The 26126-nt window shown below is 41.9% G+C and overlaps 1 protein-coding gene across 3 annotated transcripts in view; it reads right to left on the bottom strand.

Annotated features, from left to right (window-relative positions):
- Positions 1-26126, bottom strand: part of RAPGEF5 (Rap guanine nucleotide exchange factor 5) — a 164803-nt gene that overhangs the window by 74979 nt on the left and 63698 nt on the right. For 2 of the 3 annotated variants that reach the window (XM_040590067.1, XM_040590066.1), the window contains exon 9: positions 20450-20575. In XM_040590067.1, coding sequence (XP_040446001.1) covers positions 20450-20575 — 126 coding nt within the window. Of the gene's footprint in view, positions 1-20449; positions 20576-26126 lie in introns of those variants that run through there. The other variant, XM_040590068.1, reaches the window with a different exon arrangement.

Genomic DNA, 26126 nt, shown 5'->3' with positions numbered 1-26126 from the left:
TTTGTTGCTGAAGCCGATTTTGAATATTGCATCTGATAATGCACAGAACAAGCCCTTTTAGAAAAACTGTTGGTGCTGTCATCTGCATACTGAGTATCTGCGGCAAAGGCAACATTAATAACAAGTTACCCTTGTAGAGGGGTCAAAAGGACAGTGCTGGTAAGACAGAGATGACAGACAACAGGCATCAGGGAAAAGATTAATATCCCTACACAGTCATACATCAAGGAACTCAATTTTTGCCTGTAATCCCAAAACTGCTGAGAGTAGGATTATTTCTGCTTTCCCTATTACTAAGAAGAAAGAAACTGCTCATGGGAATAGGGCACTGCTAAATGCAAGTCCTTATGTGAGCGGAAAAGCTGTGGTTAGGTCCTAGGGCAAAAAAAATAAAGCTCAGCCTCACGATGTTCCCAAGCAGTGGTCCCACCGCAGGTGAGGTTGCGGCTTCATTGTGCAGGCGACTTAAAAAAACATGAAAAAAAAATCTATGTAGCTCAAGAAAGACAAAAGGAGTGAGAGAAGAGGACCCTCACATGGCATTTCATTGCAGATTAGTAGCAAGAAATGCCCTAAATTGAGACCAAATTGTCTGTACCCCTGACTAGCCCCCAGTTACCTCCAAATATCACCATTTAAGGTGAGTGCACTTCTACAGATCAGGCTTTAATGAAAGGAAACAATATGTCTAACACAGGGAAAAGGGCACACTTTCTAAAATGACATGAAAAAACTCATTACTGGTGTCACAACCACCGAAGTAACGATATCATAACCTTAACACTCCACAACTCTTTGTCAGCTAATGAAAAATGTCTTTTTAAGACGACTGAAGGCTATGCATGTTAGTTTTCCCTTTCTTGCAGCACATGCTCTTCAAAGCTCTTAGTAGGTACTTTTGACAGCCTGACAGAGAGCTACTTCCTTGGCAAGGACAACCTAGGAGACGTTCTCTCTGTAACCATACAACAGCAGAGGGGAAAAAAGGGGGAGGGAGGGAGGAGAAAGAGACAAAATATACGAGGACGGTATTAATATTGTTATCATTCTCTCACAGCTGCCAGGGCAGCACTTACTTCAAAAACACCAGGATATGGAAGAATTGCAGGCCTGGAGCATGCGTATTTGTAGAAAAACCTGCACCACACCAGGGCAAATTAACATGACTGTAGAACAAAAGACGCAGGTACCAACCGTCCCTTGCAGTGCCCCTGCAATTAACATGCTGGGGTGTGGAGCTGGCTGGAAATTTTCCAACGCAACTTTTTTTAAAATGTGGATTTACTACAACTCAAACAGTGCCAAAACACATCAGTTCAAACAAAAAGCACCCTGCCAGGCTCCCTGCACCGCCTGCAGTACTGCCCACCCAGGCTGGCAGGGCTTCTGCATCCCCTGCCCTCCAGGAGCCCATCAAGCCTGGAGGTCCAGGTCCCAAGGGAAGTGGCAGGAAAATTAAATCTTGATTTCTGTCCTAAGAGAGTTTTGCAATTGTACTATTTTCATCCGAATGGAAACTTCCCCTGCCCCCCACCCCCCGGCCCAAGAATGTAAAGTTTCCTGTAGGACAAAAATTCAAACGCCAGATGCAAGTATCTCATTTGCCTATAGAGTAGAATAGAATAGAATAGAATATGTAGATGAAGCAACAGTTCGAGCCCACAGCTACAGAAGAGTGTCTTCCAGTGACGTCAGTGGCAGCGGATCAAGCCTTATCTGCCCTGAAAAGCATGAGGGAAATAATATAAAAAGTGCAGGAGTGCAGGACTTACATCTTGGTCGGGAAGGGGCAGGAGTGCTGAGGATTTGAGGAGGACTGCAGAGTTAACCTAGATACCCCAGGACTGATAAAATATACTACTATTACCATACACCTCAGGGAAAGAAAAACAGAAGATGATTGACTAGATATACAGAAGTTATACTTGAGAATAATCTTAACATCAGAAGAGTGAAATTCTAGAAATTACTGGGGTATGAGGGGAACTAGGTAACAACCTGATTAACATCTAGCAGGGCTGGAACTTGGCTTCTACGGCAGCCCCCAGACAGTTTTCACACAAGAACGAAAACTGCAGCTCACTGACATTAGTGGATTTAATTTATTAATGTAGACTAATATTCACCTTTGTAAGGACACGTGTACAAAGGCCTTACAACCTTTATAATGGATATAGCGATAAATAAGGTCTCCTGCAGGAATGAGAGAGAGATGGCAGTAAATATATGACACTGTCAGCGTTATATTGCTCTAATTACCCGTGTTGGACACATACGGCTTCTAAGTCAGACAGACAAGATTGCTGATCTCTTTCTTCGCCTTTCCCTCCAATTTATACTTGCTGTGAAGTGAAATATTATTTTTAAAAAACTGACATTAGTTACTACCTACCAAAGCAACCTTTCTCTCTTGCCTTATGTCCATAGCACCTCTCAATGCTGCCAGTGACGTTACTCCAATAAAAATAAAATAAAATACATACTCTATCCACATTATATGCTACAATTCCAAACTAGGAAGGCTAAAATTTGTCTACTAAACCGAGGTGCTGCTCATTACATTTACCTCTGTAAGGCATATATCTTTTTGTTGAAGCATTATGCCCACAGAAGGATTCAGCTGAATTTTCACAAGTGAGTACTCAGCAAAGGCCAGGAGCTGGTTCTGGCCTCGCAAAAGCCTTAAGATAATCTCTGAAACTGAGAATACTATATAAAGCTCGGACTCATTCTCAGGAACTCCAGAATTAAACTCTTTCAAATGCACTGACATTTAACACAGTCTTCAAACAGCAAGTGTGAAAAAGCACTGAGTAAAGGAGTAAAAAAAAAAAGATATCTAAAGCTAATGTTTAAAATAAACCAAATGTATTTAACTTCTAGCCCAACAGTAGATGTCACAAAGTAGAGTGTACATTCTGTGTTTTGGTGGTTGTTTTCAACTAAGTTAGATACAACGCAGTGATTTCTTTCAAGAAAAGCATGAATCACTACAACTACAGTTTTCTTGGGTTTAGATGATGGTTTTAACTCCCTTCAAAACGGGCTGAAATGACCAGCCTTTTAACTAATGCTTTCTAATTCATTCATTTCAATCATTCAAAAAATAGATAAGCCACTAATCACTCACAGATTTGATAATGTATCCTAAGTAGACAGCAATGCGTAGAGCATGCAATCAAGCTGCTAAAAAGAAAGGAAAGAGGAGTTAGAAGGAAAAATAAAACTCAATTCTTCCACCTAATAGCAGGAGATTAGATTCTGCATTTGTTTTGTAGGATGCTCACTGATGTCAATGAATAGTCTACTAAAGAAATGAGAAAAATCAGGCTGCTTCTGTACAGGATACTTTTTTCTAACTTTACATGCACAGGAGCAAATTAAAGGCTTCTGGGTTAGTTTTTTTGTTTGGTTTTTTGCTTTGGTCCAAGGTTTGCTGTCCACATTTAGCAAAAGTAAAAAAGAAAAGAATAAGGGAGGTGAGAAAGAGCGAGTTAACAATTAACTAGCTGTTGTCATCAATAATTCATTCAAAAGTGGAGGTTACAGCACACAAATAAAGAAATCTTATTGAAAAATTACAAGGAAAAGAAGAAAAGTGCTTTTTTTGTATGCCTATGTAAAGAATAATATAAAACGATAAATTTAATTAGATTTTCAGTATTGAAGAAAACTGAAGTGTCACAAACAATAAAAATTACAAAAAAATATACAATGCCAATCACGACATTTTGAAGTAGCACTTTGTATTTCTCCCATTTTATGATTTTAAGTAATCACATATTACATTACTTTTATTTTGTTCTAGATAGAATCACGTACCTGCTTCTTAACTAGCTATGTGCTCAAAAAATTATTTCAGTACGAATGCTGGCAGTTTCTCTTCTTCTTTCTTTAGGTAACACAATTGTGCCCAACTTTGGGAAGGAGGTAGGTTAGTTACACCGAGGGCAATCTCACCATTTATTCAAGTTTTGGAATGCAAAATGCATGTTACCATGGGAACTGATAAATTACATGGTATCTGCAATAAGATGCAAGGCATCTTGAGTAAACACTTATCTGCACACTTGTGTGGCCTCCTCCACACAGAATGGTTCCTTTGTGGAGGAATGAGTGCAGAAGCATGGCAGAGTCCAGATTTCACTGTCTCTTCTGCAAAAAGTTGATAGAAGTATTTTAAAATGTTATTTTTACATGGGGTGACTTAACCAGATCTATCATTAGCATAGGAGAAAATACTGAAAAAAAGATCAAACAATATATGTCTTGCTAGGATTTGCCTCAATTAAGACTGCGAAACCTTACAAATGACCTCTCAAACTCATTTAGTGCTCTGGCATCAGAAGACCGTTCGCAACAGCACGGGACAGCAAAGCCTTCCTAACAGCGTGAAGAGCTGCCAGAGGTGCAGCAGCACATCGCCCTGGGGCAGCTGGAGCTGTTACCGCCTCCGGCCACCTTCCCCATCCTTCCGATGGATGTGGCCATCCCCAAAACAAGGACATCTGATCTACCCTTGCATCAGCCCCGAATCAGGCTGCTGCCTGTCTTGCTGCACTCTGACCAGAGCAGCAGCGAACATCCAACCTCTCCCTCAGATGGCCTCCCCGCTCTTAAGAAGACAGCTCCCCAGAACAACCCCCAAACCGTACTGCTCTTCTGTGAGACCATCCTAACGTGTCAAATACCCATCAGTTGCTGGGCTTTGACTGTACATCCCTCCTGGCCTTTTCTGGCTCTTCTTCTTCAGACGCTGTCATGCCCACACAAAGGCTCTTTCCACATCCTTTTGATTCACCTTGAGAAGCAACACTGACAGCAGATTCCCCAGCAATGTCCCTTGGATCACTACCTTTTTCCTCCCTCAAAATATCTCCTCCTTCTTGAATTCCTGAGCAACCTGTGGTGTTATCTATAGGGAGAGGCAGAGCACTTCACCATGATGCCACTTGCCAGCTTCTGATATTACACTGTGTCCACAGTGGTTTCTTCAGCCAGCAAGGGCTCCTCTTGGAGACGCAAATGTCTACTGACTCACAGCTTCTCCTGATCCCGTTCTCTTCCTCACGCTACATCCCATGACTGTCAGACAGCGCAGTACAGACTACTCAGACACTGCCAACACCTATGTCACCCAAGAAATATCAAAACTCTCAGTATTTGAAAGGCGTATCGATGTGGTGCTTAGGGACATGGTTTAGCGCACAGTGTTAGGTTTACAGTTGGACTCGATGATCTTAAAGGTACTTCCCAACCTAAATGATTCTGTGATTCTACATATCCCCCATCCCGACCTACCTTCCCTTATTTCGGACTTTGATTCCTTCCTGACCTTCGTAGCTTTGTACAAGTTACATAGCTTTCTGCAGGTTTATACTCTTTTCGTATATAACCTTGAGCTCTCATCTAACATCTTCTTACTCAGGAAATTATTTTTGTGCCTTATGTCTCAGAAAGTCACCCTATCCCCTAAGCCCTTCCAGTAATACTCCTTAAATCTGTTTACTTTGTCATTGCTGGGCTCTTCCTTCCCACCTTGTTGGTCATTTGCTATTTGACCTGAACCTTGACAGGTAAGGAGATGCCGTGGGTGAATTAGAGACATGCTCTGGAATTCATCAGCTGTCACAGAGCATTTGAGTAAAGGAAAGATAAAATGAGATGTGTGAACAAATGACCAGGTCTTAACTCCCTAATAGAACCCTGTGGAGAGGGTTACAATATCCAAGTACTCCAGGGAAATAACTAATGATCCTTTCTTCAGTTCAGTCATGTTTCAAGAAGCAATTGCCTGAGTTACTAAGTGCTTGAGACTGCCTCAGTAATTGCAATGATTTATTTTATGCATCATTATAACTACAGCACTAGGTCAGGAGGACTTGTGCCTTCTAGATGCCTGGAATTTTAACACAAGCATTGGAGGATTTTGAGACTGCAATCAGAAACACAGAGACCACAATGATTTGATGGGGGGGGGGGGGGGGGAAGAACAAAGTCTAAAATCCTTGGTATATAAAACATTAGGTTTCTGTTAGATTTTTAATAAAATGAATGATGTTTTCAGCTGAGCCTAAGCAGAAGTTGCTGATTTTCCTCTGCTCCCTTAAAATGCAAGTGATAACAATCTAATGTTCCTCAAGATCTTTGTTAGGATTTTTATTTTTTTTCCAGTGTAAGTAATGAATGTGCCATTTACAGTGTAACTACCCACTCAGTAAAGACAAACCCTGTTTTCTCTGTCTTATACCTCTATCTACTCCAGAAGAAACTCTCCCTGTGCAAAGCATGTTTCTTCCTTTACCCCAGCCTGCACTGGTGCAGTGGCTGTCTGTTAACAACCAGCAGAGAGGGGTAAGACCTTAGGCTTGTGAGCATTTACTTGATGTAAGAAGTATGTTTACACATAGCTACTCACCTGGCCTACCAAAATAATGCTGTGCCAAAGGATATTTTGTGAGGACACACACCCATTGTGCAGGTGGATATGTTTGCATAGCAACGAAAGGGTTTGAGCAGCAGCTTCTCAGGCATCCCCATCGTCCTGACGTTACTTAAACCCTGTTCCCCAGTCACCTTTCCTTTTAGCTATGTGAGGCTTCACTGGCACAGAAGGACCTTTTTAGGACAATAATAATTTAGAGTGCTGTCATCACCAAAAGTTTCAGGCTATTTGAAGATCCTGAAGACCATTCCCCTCCTCCCCCACAAACTTCAAACTGCTCCCCCATGGTAACTGAAGTAAAAGTGTTGCTAACCTTCAGCGCTGTTTTTCCAATTACTGTGTTTCAAGGTTAGCAATGTCGAAAATAGTAAATCAACCCAGTTTTCAAGGTCAGAATAAGAATCACAGCAACGATAGTCCACAGTGGCATTCATTCATTTGGTATTCGAGACACATTCTTTCTGAATATCAAATCACAAAATCATTGCCAATTCATCAGATTTTAAGCTTTAGCTTATTAAATATTAGACTATGCTAAAAATGAAATGCAGGCGTTTATTTGATCTTATTAAGATGTTTCTGTACAGCATGATCTAATCCCCTAATTATCTATATCTTTGTATTATCTCAATTGTTATTTCAACATAAGTAAATTCATAACAATCCATTTTAATGGAAAATATTCATATACTAAAAAGTGCTAAAGCAATGCAAGTAAAAAACCTGAATGTCAAGATGCTAAAAATGAAAATGTTTCTCTACATTGTGTGAGCCAGGAAAGCAAGAGCTCACATGACATTTGGCAGTGATTTTCCATGATGAAGCAACTCTTTGGGGCTTTCATTTTCGTAAAAGACCTAGTCTATTTAGAGCTAGCTCCTAGCTCCTTGCCCTTAACAATGCAATACAGATAAAGTTCATTAAATATATTGTCTAAGGTAGGAAAACCAAGTTTTGCTCTAGCAAGCACTTAATGTGTGCATGGCAAATTGGAAGGAAAAAGTAAAAAGGACTGGAACAAATTATTTGTTATAAAAGCAAAAGTGGTACGGGCATATTGGTATTACATGTTGTGCTGCATTAGCAAAATTGCTCAAATGAAGAATCCCCAGAATGGGAAGTATTATTAGATCGTAATCAATAGGATTTTTTTCAAGTAGGCTGGGCACCCAACCATTTGACGCAGGTCTCTTCCATGCACGAGAGCACTGGAATACTGGAAACCGCAGCTTTAATGAATTACAAGCAAAATGGCAAATGCCTATGATCTTATAGATAATTTTCACATTATAATGGTCAAGCAACTTTTACAGCTTTTCAAAATTTCTGCCGGAATGCTAAACCTTTGTTTCTTCTTACAGCAGGTAAGACATGACTTTCTACCATAATTAAATTACTAAATTGCCTTTTTTTTTTTTTTACTCTTTCTGTTCTTAGGGGATCCTTAATACATATTGAACATCACACAAATTAAAAACTAATAGGATTTTAAAACAACAGTTATATGCATGATTTACTGTATAGCTTTTGTCTTATATAAGTATTTACTATGTACATGTCACTGCCATGAAAACAGTGTGTCAACTGATAAGCCAGCAAATCTTAGACAGAATTTAAATGCATTACTACAGCGGCTGAAAAAAGAAAATTATGTAGTGGAATTGTAGCCTTTTTCCCTACACCGTATGAAACAAAGTTTTGCACCAGGGAAGAGCCAGTCGTACCTGTACGTACACATATGTTATCTGTGTGATAGCTGAGGGTGGGAGAGTGAGAACAGATGAATTACAGGGAGCATACGGCCACCCAGTGCAAGAACAGAGCAGCTCTGCTGTAAAATTGGAACAGTTTCTGCATACACACCTACAAAGAAATATCTAAAGTGGAATGAGAGAGGCAGATTTTTAGGGGTCTCCTGAAATGAAGGCTATAGCTGCTCCTCTGGGAAAAAAAAATTAATAAGGGCCACCTTTAAGAAAGTATCTGATTTGGGGGTACCCTATCTATAGCATCCTTCAGCCAACCAGTGCAACCTAACTGCTCAAACACCACACCTGCTTGGCAGCGTCCTGAGAGCCTACGTTCACAATGCTCCTGAAAGCAGGGAAGCGGCACTTCCATATACAAATGAGGATCTGAGACACAAAGACGTGCGGTCATTAGCCCAAGGTCTCAGAGGAAGCCTACACAGGATGGGGAGCTTCTGAGTCCCTGTCGGACACCCCAGCTCCACCACCCACCCTTCCCCTTCAGGAAAGCAGCTATGGCAACGGGTACCTACAACTGTTATCTGCAAGATAACCCAGCGAAGGGACAGCCTGCATCTGTCACTTCCTCCACCAGCAGGCACTGGATGGAGAGCAGGGGAAAGGTGACCTTCACAGCCCTGATGTCCCCAAGGTAGGGGCACAGGAATTTGTATGGGTCTCAGTTGTGATGCCGGAAATTCAGGTTTCAACTGAAGAATGGAAAAGGAGGTTGAAACTTTTCAGAAACTGCTAGATGAAAACTCGATGCAATCTGAAGAGAGGAGGAGGAGGAGCAGGAGGAGGAGGAGGAGGAGGAGGAGGAGGAGGAGGAGGAGGAGGAGGAGGAGGAGGAGGAGGAGGATGAGGAGGAGTGGGAGTGGAGTGTCAGAACAGATGGGTCACCAGAAGAAAGCAGCTTCTTTCTGTTACCAACTGAGACTGTGTGTAAATGACTGGTTATTTCTACAGTGTGGAAGAAGGTTCCGTAAGTAGTCCTTGTAAGTGACCAGCTTTGCTTTTAGCAAGGTTTGCAGTCTGTTTAATGGATAAACACATACAGCACATGCATACACAGGCATCCATCTCTACGCAAGGAGAACTGGGGGACCACAAGCACCTCAGCTTTCTTGGTGGAGGAAGGTACTGCCATATCCTTGCTGAAGTCCTGAGAAAGGCCCCAGATGCAGGATTGCCACCTGCAACATGCAGGATTTGATGGGTTCCCACTGGGGCACTGGGCCCTGCTCAAACTCCTCTGGAAAATCTTGCAATGCCAATGATAAAGCAGTGGGACAATCCTCCACGTGGGCTTAATTTACTTCTTCTGCCTCTGCGGGAAATAGGAGTAAAGAACTCTCTGCAAAGGGAGTTTTGTTTAGAAGCCACATGCTTCTTTTACACAAGTTCATCAAATCTAGGAAACGAAAAAGAAATCAATATAGCCCAATGATTAGCTCACTATAGGTGCTGCGTACAGACTGACAGATTGTTTGGACAGACTGAATCAATGTGTTGATTCCATTGAAAAGATTCAGGTTTCACACATGAGGAGACAAAGCCAGCGTGTTGACACACTTTCCAGCTATTTGCCATCCACAGAGGAAAACCCAAGCCTGAATGTGTCTGTTTTTTAGCTCAAAGCTTGAACAACCAGGCTTTGCGTATGAGAGCTGAAATCCTGGCCTCTTCACTCCAGCCAGCTCTGATTAGTGTCTTCTCCTCTGACCCTGACCACATCAATTCTCTCTATTAACCTGCTAAATATGGCCAAATAGCAAACACTGCAAACAGTAAATCAATCTAACAGTTGTATTTGTATCCACATATATGTTTTAAAGGTTTCTGTAGTGAATAAACCCCTACTTGAAATACCAAAAGTATTTTGTAAAAAGGCCTAAACTGATATTGTGTTCATTGAACAAATGTTAGTGCTCTAAAAAAGGGAAAAGACACTGTTGTATTGCAACCAAACCAAAAAGGTGATGCATATTTACATTCTGTGCTTGGCTTCTACTCTATGGAAAGAGCAGGTTCTTTTTTCCCTTCCAGCACCGGGCTAAGGAGAAATGCTGCTCCTGACAAAGCACGCACAGGTCTGCTCCCCTCACCTTCCAGAGAAAATGGAGACAAATTAAGGGACGGTGCTCTCAGTCCAGCCCCTCCAGGTGAGACAGCAGTGTCAGCCAGGCTGGTGGGGGGACAGAGCTGATGCACAGCAGCCAACAAAGGGATGTGAGCTGTATGCCTTTCCCTTGATCAAAAAGGGCAGCGTAGTTCAGCATCACCCCCTGTTCAGGGCTTACCCTTGTTCAGAGCTTGGAAATTCATCTAAGATGTGATTTTCAGCAAGCTGTTAAAGGAAATACCATCTGCTACTCATGCTCTTCCTGAGTTAGGTCATTCTATTATTTTCCCAATCACCAAATGAGGCTAAAGTACTTTTTCCTGCAACCAGCAACTGCTGCCGCTCCCACACGTCACAGCCTTCCCTGCCTGGATGTGCACGTTCCAACCAGTGACAAAAAAAGCAGGGGACTGACTGTCTGCCACATGGTATCAGAAAATATATTCGAGGAAGGCCGCAAGGTCATTGTTAATTTCAAATCCTGTTTCATGTCTCCACATGAAACATCTAATTAAAACTTTTCACTGGGTAGTTAAAATGAAATCCACGCATATGCACTTGAGACCTCATTTTCATGTGCTGTGAATTAGAATATAGGAGGTGCTGCACACAGCAGTAGGAACACTAACCAAGGAAGGAGAGGGGAATACCTGCTTTGATTTAGAGAAAGACAGTCAGCAAAAATACCACTAATCGCCTGGGTTTTCATTTCTTTGCTCTTTGTGCTGCCACATGCAACCAAGAAAAATGAATGCAAGCAGCGTATTAACTGCTACCAAATCAGCATTCTCCACAGGTGACTGCATGTCAAGCACATCTTGCAAAATGCCACCACCTTCCAAGGCTATGACACGACAAAAGCATTAGACCCTAAGGGCTATACTCTGCTCTTACCAAAAAATACCTATCAACATCAGCAGGAGCCGAATTAAGCTTTAAAATGCAGACACGGTGAGTGACAGAACAGCCAGAGCAAAAGGACAAGGTTTGGAGTTTTTAGGGATGTCTCATGATTAAAATAAATCCTGGGAAAAAAAGAAGCCTGCAAGAAACACAAGGTCAAGTTGCCCTTTCTTGCACGGAAGAGGCTTCAGCAGTGGAGGCAGAAAGAGACACTATACAGCTGCCCCTTTCCAAAAAGTCCCCAGTGCAGACAGCCTGACTCTGGCACAGGGGAGGCAGCTCAATATAAGGAAAAGGCTGAGTCTTCACACTGGCGTGCTCCAGGTAGTCTCCAGCGCCTGCCTACAGGAACAAATGCCAACAAATGCTGGTAGCATTTGTTCCAGTGAGGTCCTGACACAGGCTGTCGGATCTCCGCAGAAAGCTGGGTTGCTCTGGCAGCCGGGGAGGGCTGTGGCGCCAGCCCAGCAGCACCTGAAATCAAACGTGACCCCACTGACTGCAGAGCATCCTGCCACTGAACAGCACTGACCTTAGCACAGACCTGCAGATTTTAGTAAAGAGTTTGCTCTGATGCAGCTTCTACTCCAAACAGGACCAAAGCTTGCCATGTGGAAGCAAAAGGGAGAACTGCTGAAGCACTGAATCCTTTTTACATGACCGATCTCTGGGCAGGCTACCAAATCTCAGAAAACTTCCAAAGAGGATGATGTGGTGAACAGCCATCAGGTTCTGGCTTATCAACAAAGATTTCCCATTATCTTGGCTGTTTCTTCTCTCCCAGGTCCACTATAAGCCAAAGCCAGGTGTCCTTGATTGGTTTCAATTCCAAGAGAAAAGTCTAGTAAAACAATGAATGACTTAAAAAGATCTGCACCATTGAAAGTTGAAGGACAAAATTACTTCTGAATTTCAGAAACTGCTTGGAATTTCTGACTTAAGTTTGCATGGTGCATATTCAAAGCATTATCACTCTCCTTTTTAATCTTTTCAAATTTACATAACAAATCCCCTAACTTGACAGAGAGATCAAGGCACTTTTGTTACTCGGAGTTCCCGGGGCAAGAGTAGAAGTAATTACATGGAAATAGATAGCAGGATACGTCCACTGTATTAGCAGCATAACTGGGAGTTTATCGATGTCATAAATCAGAAAAATAAAGAACATTCAGAACATCATCAAATGTATCGTTCACACAAAGAAAGGGATGGAACAGTAAACTTAAAACTGGAAAACATTAGAGCAGGTGCTTTGAATTCATAAACTGGTAACTCCTACTTCTCTAAAGGGAGAAAATGATAGATTAACTTTATGGAAACCTTTGGGCAGTCTAGAAACAAGCAAGTAAGTGGTTCAGAATTTGGAGAGAAACACAGAATCAGAGGAGAGTGACAACTTGCAGCTGACAGCTTTCAGAGAGTTCCTCTGCTTTTTCACATAGATAAATGGAGCAGAAGGAACCATGTTTTCAGTGTTGGGGCTACCAAGAACTGTGTAGTCCCACTGCCCGTGAAAAACAGCACTCTTGTCCTCTACTTGCTCCCCAGATGCTGATCCCCACTTGTCATTCATCCCCTTCTTTGTGCACGTAAGCCTTCATGAAGCCACGTGGTGAAGGACAGATGAAAATTATGCCAACCAAAAAAACCACAAGAACGTTTAATTTCACCCAGGTCTGTTTCTGGGTTTGGTAAGTCACAAGGCTTTGGGGAATGGAGGAAGAAGGCCACGTTTCACTGCGAACAGCAGAGCAGCTCTTGCCAGGAAGGGTCATCCCTGACACCACATTTCATTCTCACCCCAGATCCGTATTCCCGTATCATGAGGGAAACCAATCCAGTTGGAAAACAGGCGTGTTTATTTCATTTTTCAGCTGCACTATTCCATGTCTCTTCACAGAACACAACACGGGGCAGCCCAAGGCTGGGGACAGGTTGGGGTCGGGGTAGGGATGCTGCCAATGGCACAGCCACTAAAGCGATGCCTGAGGAACTCAAGGGCTGCATAGCGACTGCAACTGCTTGGCCTTGCCTCAGCTACGCTTAGGTTTTTAAAAAACATCCCCCAGCCCTCAGCGGTTCAAAGTCCAACGCACTTCCAGCTTGCTGGGATCCCCAAACCACCTCTCAAGGATCTCAGAGCAATTCCATCAACATTCATTAACTGCTGCAGGTTTTATAGCACCCCTTCAAGGTCCCACATGTTTAAGACCCCATTTTATACCTGGGTAAACAAAGGTGCAGAGAAGTGACATGATTTGAAGAAGGTTACTTATTAAATATCCGATGGAGTCAAAAATAAAAATTCAGTGTTCTGGCTCCCAGGTTTTAGCCTGCTAAACACCTTAGGCCCTTTTTACCCCTTTCCCACCAGTAGCTGAAGTATTGTCCCGTACAGGAATGAGTCACCGTTCCACACCAAAGAAAGCCCAGCATGCAAAATGTGTATGTGGAATTTCCTTCTATACAAAGTAGTTTCACGGTACAGAATAAATCAAAGAGGAGCAAATTAGGCTTTCTTTTCTTTTAAACACTAGGCCGAGCATCTGGAGGAAAGAACGTATTACGGGAATTTGTAACTTGACTCAAAGGGAAACAGTGACTTTCCCACTCAGCATGTTCCTACCCTGTTCTCACAACATATCATGTAAGCACAAGCATGTCTTCTCTCAAGTGTTTTATTCTTACTGGAAGAAGGACTGCATCATTTCACCACTATTTTGCACTCCTGGCAAGAGGGCATTCTCCTCCGAAAACCTGGCCACATTCAATAGACTCAACAAAAGGAGTAGTAAGTCCTCTTTGAAGTATGTAGTAAATAAAAATTACTTTTCTTATTATTTTAAGAAATGTGTTGAAAGAGACTGAAACAAAGCTTTTCACAGCAGCCAAACAATCCCAGTCCCACACCTGAGCAGGAGGATCTTTATCTCTGGCAAACTTTTCATTTCAGAAAGATGCCTGTGACTGTTCTGCACTGAAAAAGACATCCTAGGACCTGCAGAAGTCTTTTATTCTCAAGATAAAGAGATGAAGAACAGGTGATCCCCTGGGGCTATGCATTCATTCCAGCAGATGAAAGATCGACCGCGTGGAATAGGACACTCTCTCCAGAACATGACGGAACTAGATTCAAGTCCCTGTTCCTCCTGATTCCGACCAGAGACCTGAACTTCAGGTTACCTCCACAAAAAGCATGTACCTACCTCTTAATTACTTACTTTTACTCAACACAGAGCTATAAACTGACAATCTCATTGATAGACTCGTTTTCTTCTTGGCTTGTAGTTGAAGATTAGGTCAAAATTGCAAACTATCATCTTACCCTGGTACAGCTCTTTCTGCTAATGCTGGCAGATCTAAGAGGTATGAAGGGAAATGGTGAACTCCTGTGCTGATGTCCTAAATCCATTCTCTTTCAATGACTTCAGACATCTATACCACTTTGCAGCTATTCAAGCCACAAAAGTTTCTGCAAAAACATGTACAGTACTGTAGTTGTTATGTCCGCTTGATCCACAGCTCTGCAAGAGATGCAGAACAGCTTCCAGAAGCAGTAAAACTGCACTCAAGCTACCCAGTAGATCTGTCCCAGGCAGAGCAGATACAACAAAAGCAGCGATGTTTTTTTTTTTTAGAAAAGTAAAGCACAGATTTCAGTCACTGACTGCGTTCAGACATTATTTGATGTCATTGGTTTAAAGACTATTTTTCCATCAGAGCCCTGATGACTGACCATCAATTCAACAGTACATCAGCGCAAGGCCACAGCTTTGTCAAGCTACAAAAACTGCAGCTCTGGACACGTCCTGACCTTCATTCTTGTCTCCTTGCAGGCGACCAGCTGGACAGGTAGGTGTACCCTAAAAATAACCTTGATGTGTCATGGCTGGAATTTCCTCAAGAAATTCCTCGGTTGTGAGTAATCTATACAACGTGAGGCTCTAAATCGTTAATCTTCTTTTGTAAGTCTTTTTAACAGCTTTAGCCCAACCACCAACCTGCTTCAATGAGCAAATCATCTGTCTTCTTAATGAGGCCATTGATTACAAAAGTTAGGACCCAGTAAATTGACAAAACTATTCTTCAGTATCTGTTGCCCTTCTGAAAACATACCTCTCCCCCTATAATATACCTCTTTCATCTTGAACTGGCTAAGTCACAGAATCAATACATTCAGGCTGTATGTACTTACATACTTTTAAACAGTATGTAACTCTAATTAATATATACATTAAACTGTAAAGAGATTACAAGGTGGATTCAGGAAACATTCCCCTCCCCATTGATGCATGAAAGTACTGGAAGAGCCCCAGCCTAGAATATAATTTATGTAGTTGAATGAAGAAAATAATATTCTTTAGTTCTCTAATGAACGCATTAGAGAATCTTAAATTTCCTTTGAACATTGGTGTCAGTTTGTAGAAAGCTTATTCCGTTGATCTGACCATGAAAACTGTACTATACATAATCTAAAGAGTATTTTCCCCATATTGATGAGGTGAAACATTGACAATTTTTCTAAGACAATGACACTATAAACAGTCATGATTTTCTTAATGAATGCAATGCTTCATTGAAATGATAACTGGAAACACTGTACAAACAGTATCATGTCTATCATAAAGGCATTATTTGAGTTGTAGTTGCTTAAAAGGAGTTCCATAAAAATATGGTTTAGTGCAAATATGCCTCAAATGCATCTCAAATGTATGCTTGAGCAAAAAAAAGCTATGACAAATTACTTCAAAAGGCTTCACATACAGAGCTTGCTTTCTATATTATAATTAATGCTAACAGTAAGCAAAATTCTCAAAAAAGCAGGCTCATTTTATAGCTAAATATTTCAGTACAGATTTTTCATCTATTTTCTGTCAAAGCAATTGTTTTAAAGGAATGTAATATTTGAATAATATAAAAATACAAATAGCCAGTTTTACATTTCCCTAGGCTTATGAGCCTGATTTGAATGCAATGATAAAATTAGAACTGCAAGCTTGCAGCGTTATTTTTATTTTATCCCACATATGGTAATAAAATAATTTCTGTCTGTTTTAGACAACCATTTTATTTTATTTATTATTAATACATTGAATCTCATTGTAGAAATGCAACAGCACAGGGAAGAAGCTTATCTACCTGTTTAGAAGCTTATTTACTACTACTTAATTCTACTCATTAGCAAAACAAGTTTTAGAAAACCTAACACATATGGTAGATTCAATGCCTTAATTAAGAACTTTATTCTAACACATTAGCAAGTGGGAATGGGGAAAAAAAGTCACTATAATTTAGCTTGTGTTTTCCTCTACAAGCCTGTGAGCAGCATTACAGTTAAAGCACTTTGCAAACGTTATATTCACCAGAGAGGATGCTGGCACTGTGTGCTACGGAAGAACACCGATTCCAACACAGCACTAACCTGGTCACAGCAAGCTTGCGGTGCCAAAACCAAGCAGCTCACATGTAACAGAGTTTGAGTACAAAACTTTTTAAATTACAGGACTTGTTCAGGACGCTCTTTTTTATCCAGACCGCAAATCTGAAAAGAAACGCTAGCGTACCAGAAACCTGAAACAAAAGCAGTATGGACTTTCTGACTTGAGCATTTGAAGTAAAAATGTGTGCAGGTACAAAATCTTTGCATATATATATATACTGCAATTTTGCACCCTACAGAACGCATCCAAACCGAGGGAATATATTCCCTCTCCCATCACAGTCCCAAACCAAGCTTCCCTCCAGTGAACCACCCCAGCTGTCACATATTTTTCCCTCTTTCAGACCATCTGCTTTTTCTGAGAAAACACAATTGTATTTCATCTCCTTCTGAACCAGCAACCTAAACCAACCCATGCTTCACCTGCCCATTGTGGACCACAGATGTCCAACAGCACACCTTGAAGAATACCTTTAGGTGTTTTATCTGCCTGAAAACCTCTGGAAGACCAGACTCTTGTGCATCCACATGTCATCTACCTTTCCTACATGAGTCACTAAGTTCTGTCCTCCAATTCAGATGAAGATGGTGTTTATTTATTTGAATGATAGGAGGGCTCACCAGCACTCCTCACAGCCTGGCTCCCCGTCATGCTCCACACCTCATCCGCCATACAGGAAAAGTTACTGGGGTCATTGGGTACCAAATTCTTCAATTAGACTGAGTTGTCTTCCTTCTTCAAAGGAATGCAGAAAAATCAGCAAAGCCCAACCATACTACATGTGTGTTTGCTGTTAATGCTGAAAAAATCATGTGAGGTCGTACTAATCTGAAGGGACCTGCTTTAGAAACACAGTGGGTAGCACTGGTGGCCCAGCTCCATTTCCCATTACGTGCATGGGACACAGTACACAGACAGGAATTATGCACGTGTACACTTCTAACCCTGTGTTTGGGGAGGGGGGTGGTGGGGTGTGTGTTGGGGGGGGGGGGATGCGTGTGTGCGCGCGCATATTCCTGGAGGAGAACAAATGAGAACTCTGCTTCAGGCAAAAATTCCCCCTTGGCCATCTTGGAAAGAGCAGCTTTACTTCCAGGTGGGTTACAAAGCCCCCAGCCTTGAACAACCACACTGCCCTGGGCTGACCAAAACACACAATCCTGTAAACCAGCAGCATTTCTGCTGCAGGATGGGCTGCCAGGAGGCCAGGCCAGGTAGCCAGCTCTCCAAGTGCAGGAAGAAGAGCCTGGCAGGGTGTTCAGGCATCTCATTTAAAGCCTGAATGCCATCCCTTTGCGGAAGGCAGATCATCCATGAAAGCACAGTTTGAGGTCCCCAGCAGGGAAAAAGCTGGTGAAAGCTTTAGTCCAGGGATACCTCCTGAGAAATGAGGGTCCTGTGGAGAACGAGCAGAGCCACCCCTTTTTACTGTCTACATTGGGTGCCCATTACCCTGTGTTTCTAAGAAAGTGATGTACGAGTAAGCTATGCTTTTAAAAATAAAAAAAGAAAGATGGGCATGTTACACATAATTTTGTAAGGACACCACACCCTGAACATGTTGTTCCTCTAACATTTACAGTGAGCACGAGGGACCAGGCAGCAAGCCGATGCCAACGAATCTGCCATCACTTCTGTAGCAGCAGGATGAGATGGAAAGGTCTGAAAGCCCACATCCGAGCAGTACTCACCACAACCCAGCCTGCTGCTTTTCTCCTTGGAGAAAAGAGGGAACAGCTGCCCCGAGCAGTGAAGTCTGCCCAGCCAGCCAAATCACGCCACCTGCACATGCACCAGGGCAGCTCTCAGACCACAAGGGAGGAAGGGAGGGAGAGGAAGGGATGGAAGCTCACAGCTTCCTGGACGTATGTGACCCACTGCTCCCACCAACGCAAAGCGTGGGGTTTTTTCCAGGGAAAGTAAATGACCTGAGTCAGCTAAACCGAGAACCCTACAACAGCCCTTGCCCATGTTCAGTAATGCTTTCTTGGTGGCCACAGTAGAGTGGCTGGGGGCTTGGCAAATACACCCACACCGAGGGCTGCCAGCCTCTCTTACATCTGGGCATGGGCTGCCCAGAGCGTAGGGAAGAGTCACGTCACCCTCCGCCCTGCAACAGCCAGCAAAGTGCAGAACAGGGTGGGGGAAGCACACCACCATTTGTTATTGCTAGCACTAGCTGCAAGATGTTCCCCGCCCAGAAAAAAAGGGCACAGGGGAAATGACCTGGGCTTCTGCGGTCTCTCAGACGACATTTCTCTTTCCTGTCCCCTCCTAGGTCTAAAGGCACATCCTTGGCTGAGAGCACTAGCTGCTGCCTTATACCACTCAGAATGGACATGCGCAGCTTGCTCTAGCTCCTGCTAAGCTGAAGTCACTCGTCTTTCTAAAGAGCAGCAATTGCTAAGTACCATACTTTTCAAAGGAGAAGAAAAGCTGAGCACTTCTTTCCTTTCCATTTTTGGAACTGTACTGTAATCCATGCAGCTACAGAGCTGCAGCTGACACCACAGCACCCTTTGCAATGACCGCAGCAAGCAGCAGAAATTTCTACTGAATTTTTGGAGTATCAGTTCTGACATTCCCCTCTCTTCTATGCCCACAGCATCTATAATCTTGCTTCCAAATCCTGAAACACAACAGAAACCTTCCCTGGCTTAAAATCTTTTAAGACTAACCTAAACTTTTAATTGTGCTTTGCTGATACAGTTTAAAGAGATACAGAAATTCTGCCAGATGTCCACGGCTAGCAGCTCAGCTGAGGAACAATCCAGTCTCAGGGATCTGAGCCTGGCTAATTACCGTCCTCCCTCATGCACACCTACTGATACAATTACATGTTTAACTACACCAGACTAGACCTTATACACTGCCGAACGGAACAGTGTGAAGCTTGGAAATAAGAATCATCTTTCTCTTTGCCTTTGTGCAGCCTTACTTCAGTAGGAATGAGCTTGCAGATGAGCTGAAAAGTATTTCTTTTCTAAATCACATGCCTTTTTTCTACTGTCCAGTGAGCAGAAAATGGAATAAATTACTTATACATAATAGCAAGACATATGAGGACTAGGTAGGATTTTTGTTGTTTCTTGCAGTTATTATCCCGGGCACCTTTAGATGAATATGCAATCAGAATAGAAATCTTTACTAGGAGAACAAAATTAGGATACATTGTGCTATAAGCAGAACAGTCAAGTTTTAGTGCATTTTAAATCCAGTTATTAACATCTGAATAAGTGCTTTCAGAAGCATTACACAGAACAGAATGTTGCTTTCTTCAATGTAACTTTTGGTTGAAAACACAATTTTTTAAAAGCAACTGCTGAATTCTCTATCCAGACCATTCTTTTTAATTCACACTGAAAAGCTCCAGCCAATACGTGCAGCGAAATGTATCAGCAGCAAAGTAATTTTAAGACAATTTAAAGTACATGAAGCACTCTTATACCTTAATCTTTATTTAAATACATCCTAAACCCCAAATATTTCATAATCACTAACCACAATTTGGTAGAAAGCATCCTGAAATCATCTGCTATGTCCTGTGCGTGTAAGACATTAATAACAATAACTGACAGTTAATGACAACACAATAATTTAAGTGTGTTGACAATTATTGAACTGAACGCACTTCAGAGAAATGTAAATGCCAGAGGAGAGCAGCTACAGTTCCATGACTAATGTGTGCCCTGGATCCTGACCATCAGCTTTGCTATTCCAGTTTTGTGACCTAAATCTCCCTCCCCTACCAGAAAGAAACAAAAAACCCAAATGAGAAATGTCTTACGTGTTCTGCCTTCTCCGGTGGTTTTCTATCCGCCTGCAAAAACTGGCAGTTCTCTCTTGCCAGCTTCTGGACCAGCTCAATCCGTCCGATGTCATCTCTTCCCTGAAGCTTGCACAAAACCCCTGCCTTAAGGGTGGGAGAAAGAGCAAACAAATACTTAAATCCACAGTCCCAGGACATGACACCACCACAAATTTCAACCTTAAAAGAAATGCATCTGATTTCTCATGTTTGTGGTACTTCTGTGCTGCTTGCTGAACACAAACAAGTTGCTGCTTCCTGGGAAACAACTGGAGAGGAGCTGAGGCACAGAAAATCTGCAAATGTATCTACTTTGGAAGAGCGAAGGCAGGGCTAACTAAACCAGCGCTCCTCTGAGTGTGACTACCAGATACACTGTGTTTTATTTGTTCCTGTCAGCCTGTTTCCTGTTACATAAGAGAACAAGAGCAAGAGGTTAAAAACTCATGGGAAAGTTAGCCAGGAACAGCCCTGGAAAAAGAACGAAGCGCAACACAAGGCACTCCTAAAAATAAAAGGCTACAACTCCCTCTGCTCCCACTCCAAACATTTTTCACGTATGCAAGCCTCAAGAGTTAAGACAGTTGTGCCACGTTTATTTATTCTGTAAATAATAAATCAGTATCCCCTGGTTTTGTTTAGGGAAGAAGATGAAATTTGCTTTAAAACTACGTTACAACTATTTTTTGGCTACTGTTCAGCCAGTTATTCAAGCTATGCTGATAGTATTTCATCAAAACTTTCAGAACTGGTTGTTTTCTAAAAATCCTATATCTACCTGTCTATCTATATCCATATGCATATATATATATATATATATACACACATGGAAAGCAAGAGGGAGGGAGAAAAAGACAGATTTGTGCTTGCACACAGGCATGCCAGACCCATCACAAGGTTAGGTGATGAGGGCTAAATCGCTCCCAGCAAAGTCAGTGGCTAATATCACTGTCCATTATTTGCTTATGTATGTAGCGTCCGCGTAACTGAGACCTGGCTCAGTGGTACCACATAGCTTTTGGTAGCCCAGATGTTTCCTGATGGGAACAGCATATGCCTTGGGAGGGCCAGTCACGCGACATGGCTACGGTATTGCTGTATCACTTTAAAGGCAATCTGCAAACAAACCTTTTTGCCCACTTCCTCCACCCTTTTCATTCTACTATTCATCCTGAGTTCAACTGAGTTGGTATCTACTCCAAAATACACAAAACATCTTGTAAGTCGGGTCCAAAAGCCAGGGATGCCCTGACCACTAAACCACAGTGTCCTGCTGGCTCCAAGCCTTTGGCCTTGAGAAACTGCTGCTCACGACAGCTGAAGGTGTGAGAGTGCCCACCCAAACCATCCTACAGCCTGCTGGTTTCTCTGAGGAAGAGGGAAACGTGGGTTAAGGTTTCTTCAGCTGAGGAGTAAAACAAATTTACTTTCTAAATAAGTACTTTAATGCTGATGGAAAAAAATGGATTCTATGACTAAGTGCAAAGAGTCATCCTTACGGAATTATTTGAAAGAAATTTTTACATGCCTACATTGCTCCAGTCTGGATGAAGGCATCTCCTCACAAGCTTGCATCAGGCATCTGTGCTCTGGAGAAGAATTTCAGATACAGCCTGTGCTTTGCATGTCCTATGCTTAGCCCTCAGCCCCCTGAGGAACCCAGCTTTCCCACACAAGGAACCTACGTGCTGGTTTGAAGGTCAGAAATCCAAAGAGAAAACAAGGAATTGCAGTGCCTAACCTGAAGGTCCTTACGTTTTCTATGAGATTAGCTTTTTAACTTCTGAATTGAGGACACAGATTTATAGCACAGCATTTTCACCTGCAGATCAGGAATAAGACTGATTTTATCAAATGTGGAAGCATATACTGAACTAGTTGTCCAGACTTATTTAATCAATAGAGATAAAGAGGTACCTAAGAAGGTAATTTTTTTTACTCTACAGTAGACATTTAAAAATAGTCAGATGAGTCATTTCCTAAAATTCTCCTTCTTCTCCACTACTTTACACAGGGAACATAGGCAACCATCGCAGACTTGGCTGAAGACTGATGTCTGCACTTCACAACACTTCGATGGCATCAGCGAGAGCCAAACCTGCTTATTTCATGGCTTTGGGATGTTTCTAGCAGAGTATAACATCTGTGTGCTGTAATCCCCCCCGGCTTGTAGGCTTAGGACAACTCAAAGTCTTAGGGCCTATTAGGGTCTTGAGACTATAAAGATTTATGGTCTTTCTGGATCTGGGATCTTAGTACTATGGAATCACTTTTCACACCTTCATGTTTCACCCAGACGAGTCAGACCATGACTTACGAGTGGCATAGACCGTTACAAGTCCCCGTACTTCAAATGTCAGATGGACAGCAGCAGAAACGCGGTGTTCCCTCTGCTGAACAAACACTTCATGATCTCCAGTGTATGAAGCAAACCCTCTTACGTTAAGATGAGGGACTTCAGCTGTGGGGTAACAGTTGGCTTCAGCATGTTCAAGTGGAGGAAACACCCCACAGAAAGACAACTTTCTGGACACGAGCCCCTCTTTCACCCCTCGGTCTCTGCCGGTGTCCAGACAGAGCATATCAGTGCTTTCTGCGTGAACGCGCAGCTCAGGGAAGAAGTAACTCTAGATACAAGCCAATTAGCCCTGCCATAAATATGGTCTGTATTCAAATCAGCAATTTCATTAAAGAACCATATTGTCCTGTTTCAAATAACTCCCAAGAAGAAATCTTACGTTTTAACCTGCTCCCTCCTTCCTCAATTATTCCTTAAATTAGGAAATACAGAGAATGTGAAAAATACATTTATTTTATTTGGTTTCCAGAGGATAAAAGATCATCTAAAAATTTTCTGGGAGGGCTAAGGTATTATTAAATTAATTGTACATGCTTGGCTCTGGGAGTAAAGTACACACTTGAAATATGAAAAAGCACGTTCAGCCTTTTGTAATTAAGAAGAAGATGATGAATCCCTCGCTTTTAATTCTGATTTCCTCAATTATTCTTACTTTCCGCTATAAATCTTTCTGCTGAGTACTTATAAGAAAGCATCCTGATAAACTAATTAACTGATGACAGCTTCTAAAAGTTGGTTGGGAAGATGTTGTTAGAGTCTCCTATTACTGGTCATTGCTTTTGAAGCTGTTAGAGGAAAGGATAAAGGCAAGTCGCCCTACTTGCAAAGTGCAGTTTCCATTTGTATTTTGTGCGGGCACACACCCTCCAAAATCCCACATGCCCAGATATTGGTGCTTAGTCCTCTAATTCACATACACCAACAGATATACAAATACTAACTTATGTGAAGGTGACAATCGTAAAGTTATGTATTTTAACTGGCTTTAATTTTAAAGGAATGATAAAAGAACGTAGGAGCTTTATAGTAAGGCTCTTACTACCATTCACAGCCCAAAATTATTACAATTAGAGGTGTTTATGCAATATGTGAAATGAAATCAAAAAGTTTAACGGGAAGGAAAGTTAATTAGTCACTACTGAGTTTGGAAAAGCAAAGATGCTGACAACACATTTTCTGTTTCAGCACATCTATTGGAAAATATTCCCTCTGTGAAGGCCAAAAATGAATACGCTAGCAGTGACATGGAGGTGAATTAGGACATCCCTAGGCAGACAAGATGGGATTTTTTTTATTTACAAGCATGCTTGCACCAGTTTTGTTAACTAACTCCAATGTAAATGAATCCTTAGTCCCACAGCGTGGTGGTTAGAGCAGCCACCACACCCTGCAACTCTGCTAACAGAAGAGGTTTGTGGTGGTTTGGGTTTTTTTTCCGCAGCACCACTGTCTCCCATGTCTGGTGAGAAAACCCACAGTTATTACAGGCTTCACCTTTGATGAACCTGAAAACTTAAACCCATATGCTACTGCCTCAAAAGATCATTTGCTTTGCCCCAGCCACATGCACAGTCTCAGTAGAGTGGAAAAAAACCCCATTCACACCCTGAAAGCAACCTGTATTCTGTGTTTGCAGGATGCTGCGTTTATGGCACTGACAAACAAATTGGAGCAACAGGTGCTTTGATAACGCTCCTGCTCTCCTCCTGGTTGCGTACATGAACACTTTTGTTAACTGCTCACTTCCTAATTGTTTAATTTTAAACATGTTTCAAACTCTTTCAAACCTTAGAAGCTGGTTTCCAGCTAAATAAAAGCTGAGCGAATAAATATCCCAATAATAAATTCTTAGGGGCTTTTATATCCTGCCCATGTAAATATATTAGCTGGCTACTTAGGGCTTCGAGTACACATGTCGTAGTCTTTCTTTTTACACCTCTGACATAAATGTGAACATTTTCTAAAAATAATAACTACAACAGTCAAGCAAGACTGAGCATACATGAAACTTGAAAAAGAAAACAGAAAGCCAGATCTTTTGTGCAATCAGGTCAGTATTTCCCCTTGGGTCTTTCCTATAGCTCTGTTACGTACACCTGAGCTCGAGAAGGCTGATCCTCAACCCCACACTGATATGAATTAGGAATCAAAGTCAGGTAACAAAATTGTCACACATTAGGGCTTCTACTACACTTTGTTGTTTGTTGTTGTTTTTTTAATAGAGTTGGAACTGTGTGCAATTAAGAAAAGAGCAGGCCATTTCTGAACATCCTGCTTAAGCATGACTCCAAAGGGCAGGCTAGTAAAGCCCACATACATCCTGATGCAGTAGGGATATCTGCACGGTCCCCAAACCTTCTGCCTGCACTCTCCAGGCGACTGCCATGGTCCAGAGCTGCTACCAGCGCTGCCTAGAGCCCCTCCTGGGCTCACTGTGGCTAAGGCAACCCCTGCCTTTAGAAAGCTACACATATTGCTTCAGCCAGGCTTGCTCACAGACATTAGTGCAAATCCTGTCTTTCTTGCACACAAGTTTTTAGCAGGCAGGGTGTTAGGAGATAAATCAGACAGGAACTACAAGTTGCATCTGTGGGAAGGAGAAAAGCAACTGGTGGGGAACATAAGATTTCAAGAGGAATAGAAGAAAAAAAAAGTCAAGACTGGGTAAAATCAATTTTAAATTAAAAGCAATAATCAGTACCAATACAATGAGCAATATAGTTGCATTTGCACAGTTTGAATGCATGAACTAAATGATTGAACGAACTGGAAATTAATCAAAAAAGATTCACAGAATCAAAAAGTGTAAGCAACTCCACAATAAAATACTCTAAAATGCAGTTACATTTCTTCTGAGCAATATCTAGAAGCATGCTTTGGTTGTAAATGAGGGACATCAGGAAAGGAAAGAAAAAGGATGTTGCTTACACTCAAGTGACCAGTAAGTATCCTCATATCATTGCATGTCTACTTACAGTGATTAAAATTCAATCAAAATGTCACATGCCCGTGCCTCCTAAAACACACCTTATTTTATCTTCACATCTGGTATATTTTAGAGCATTACGTGTATGCTCTAAAAAGAGCAGAGATACAGTTGAAGAATGCTGTCCGATCGCAAAACCATGGGATTAATTCCCAGCATAATCATCAATTTTATTCTAAAGAGTCACATAAGACAATATATAGCAGACGACCCCCTTCCTAGGGCTCCCTGTGCAGAACATTGAGGAAAATCCATTTCCCAGAGATACTGAAAGCAGATCTTTCAACTTGTATGTCTGAAAAACTTCCCAA

This window comes from Falco naumanni, chromosome 4 (genome assembly GCF_017639655.2).
Source record: "Falco naumanni isolate bFalNau1 chromosome 4, bFalNau1.pat, whole genome shotgun sequence".
Lineage (NCBI taxonomy): Eukaryota > Metazoa > Chordata > Aves > Falconiformes > Falconidae > Falco > Falco naumanni.
This window is presented reverse-complemented; position numbering and strand designations above follow the sequence as displayed.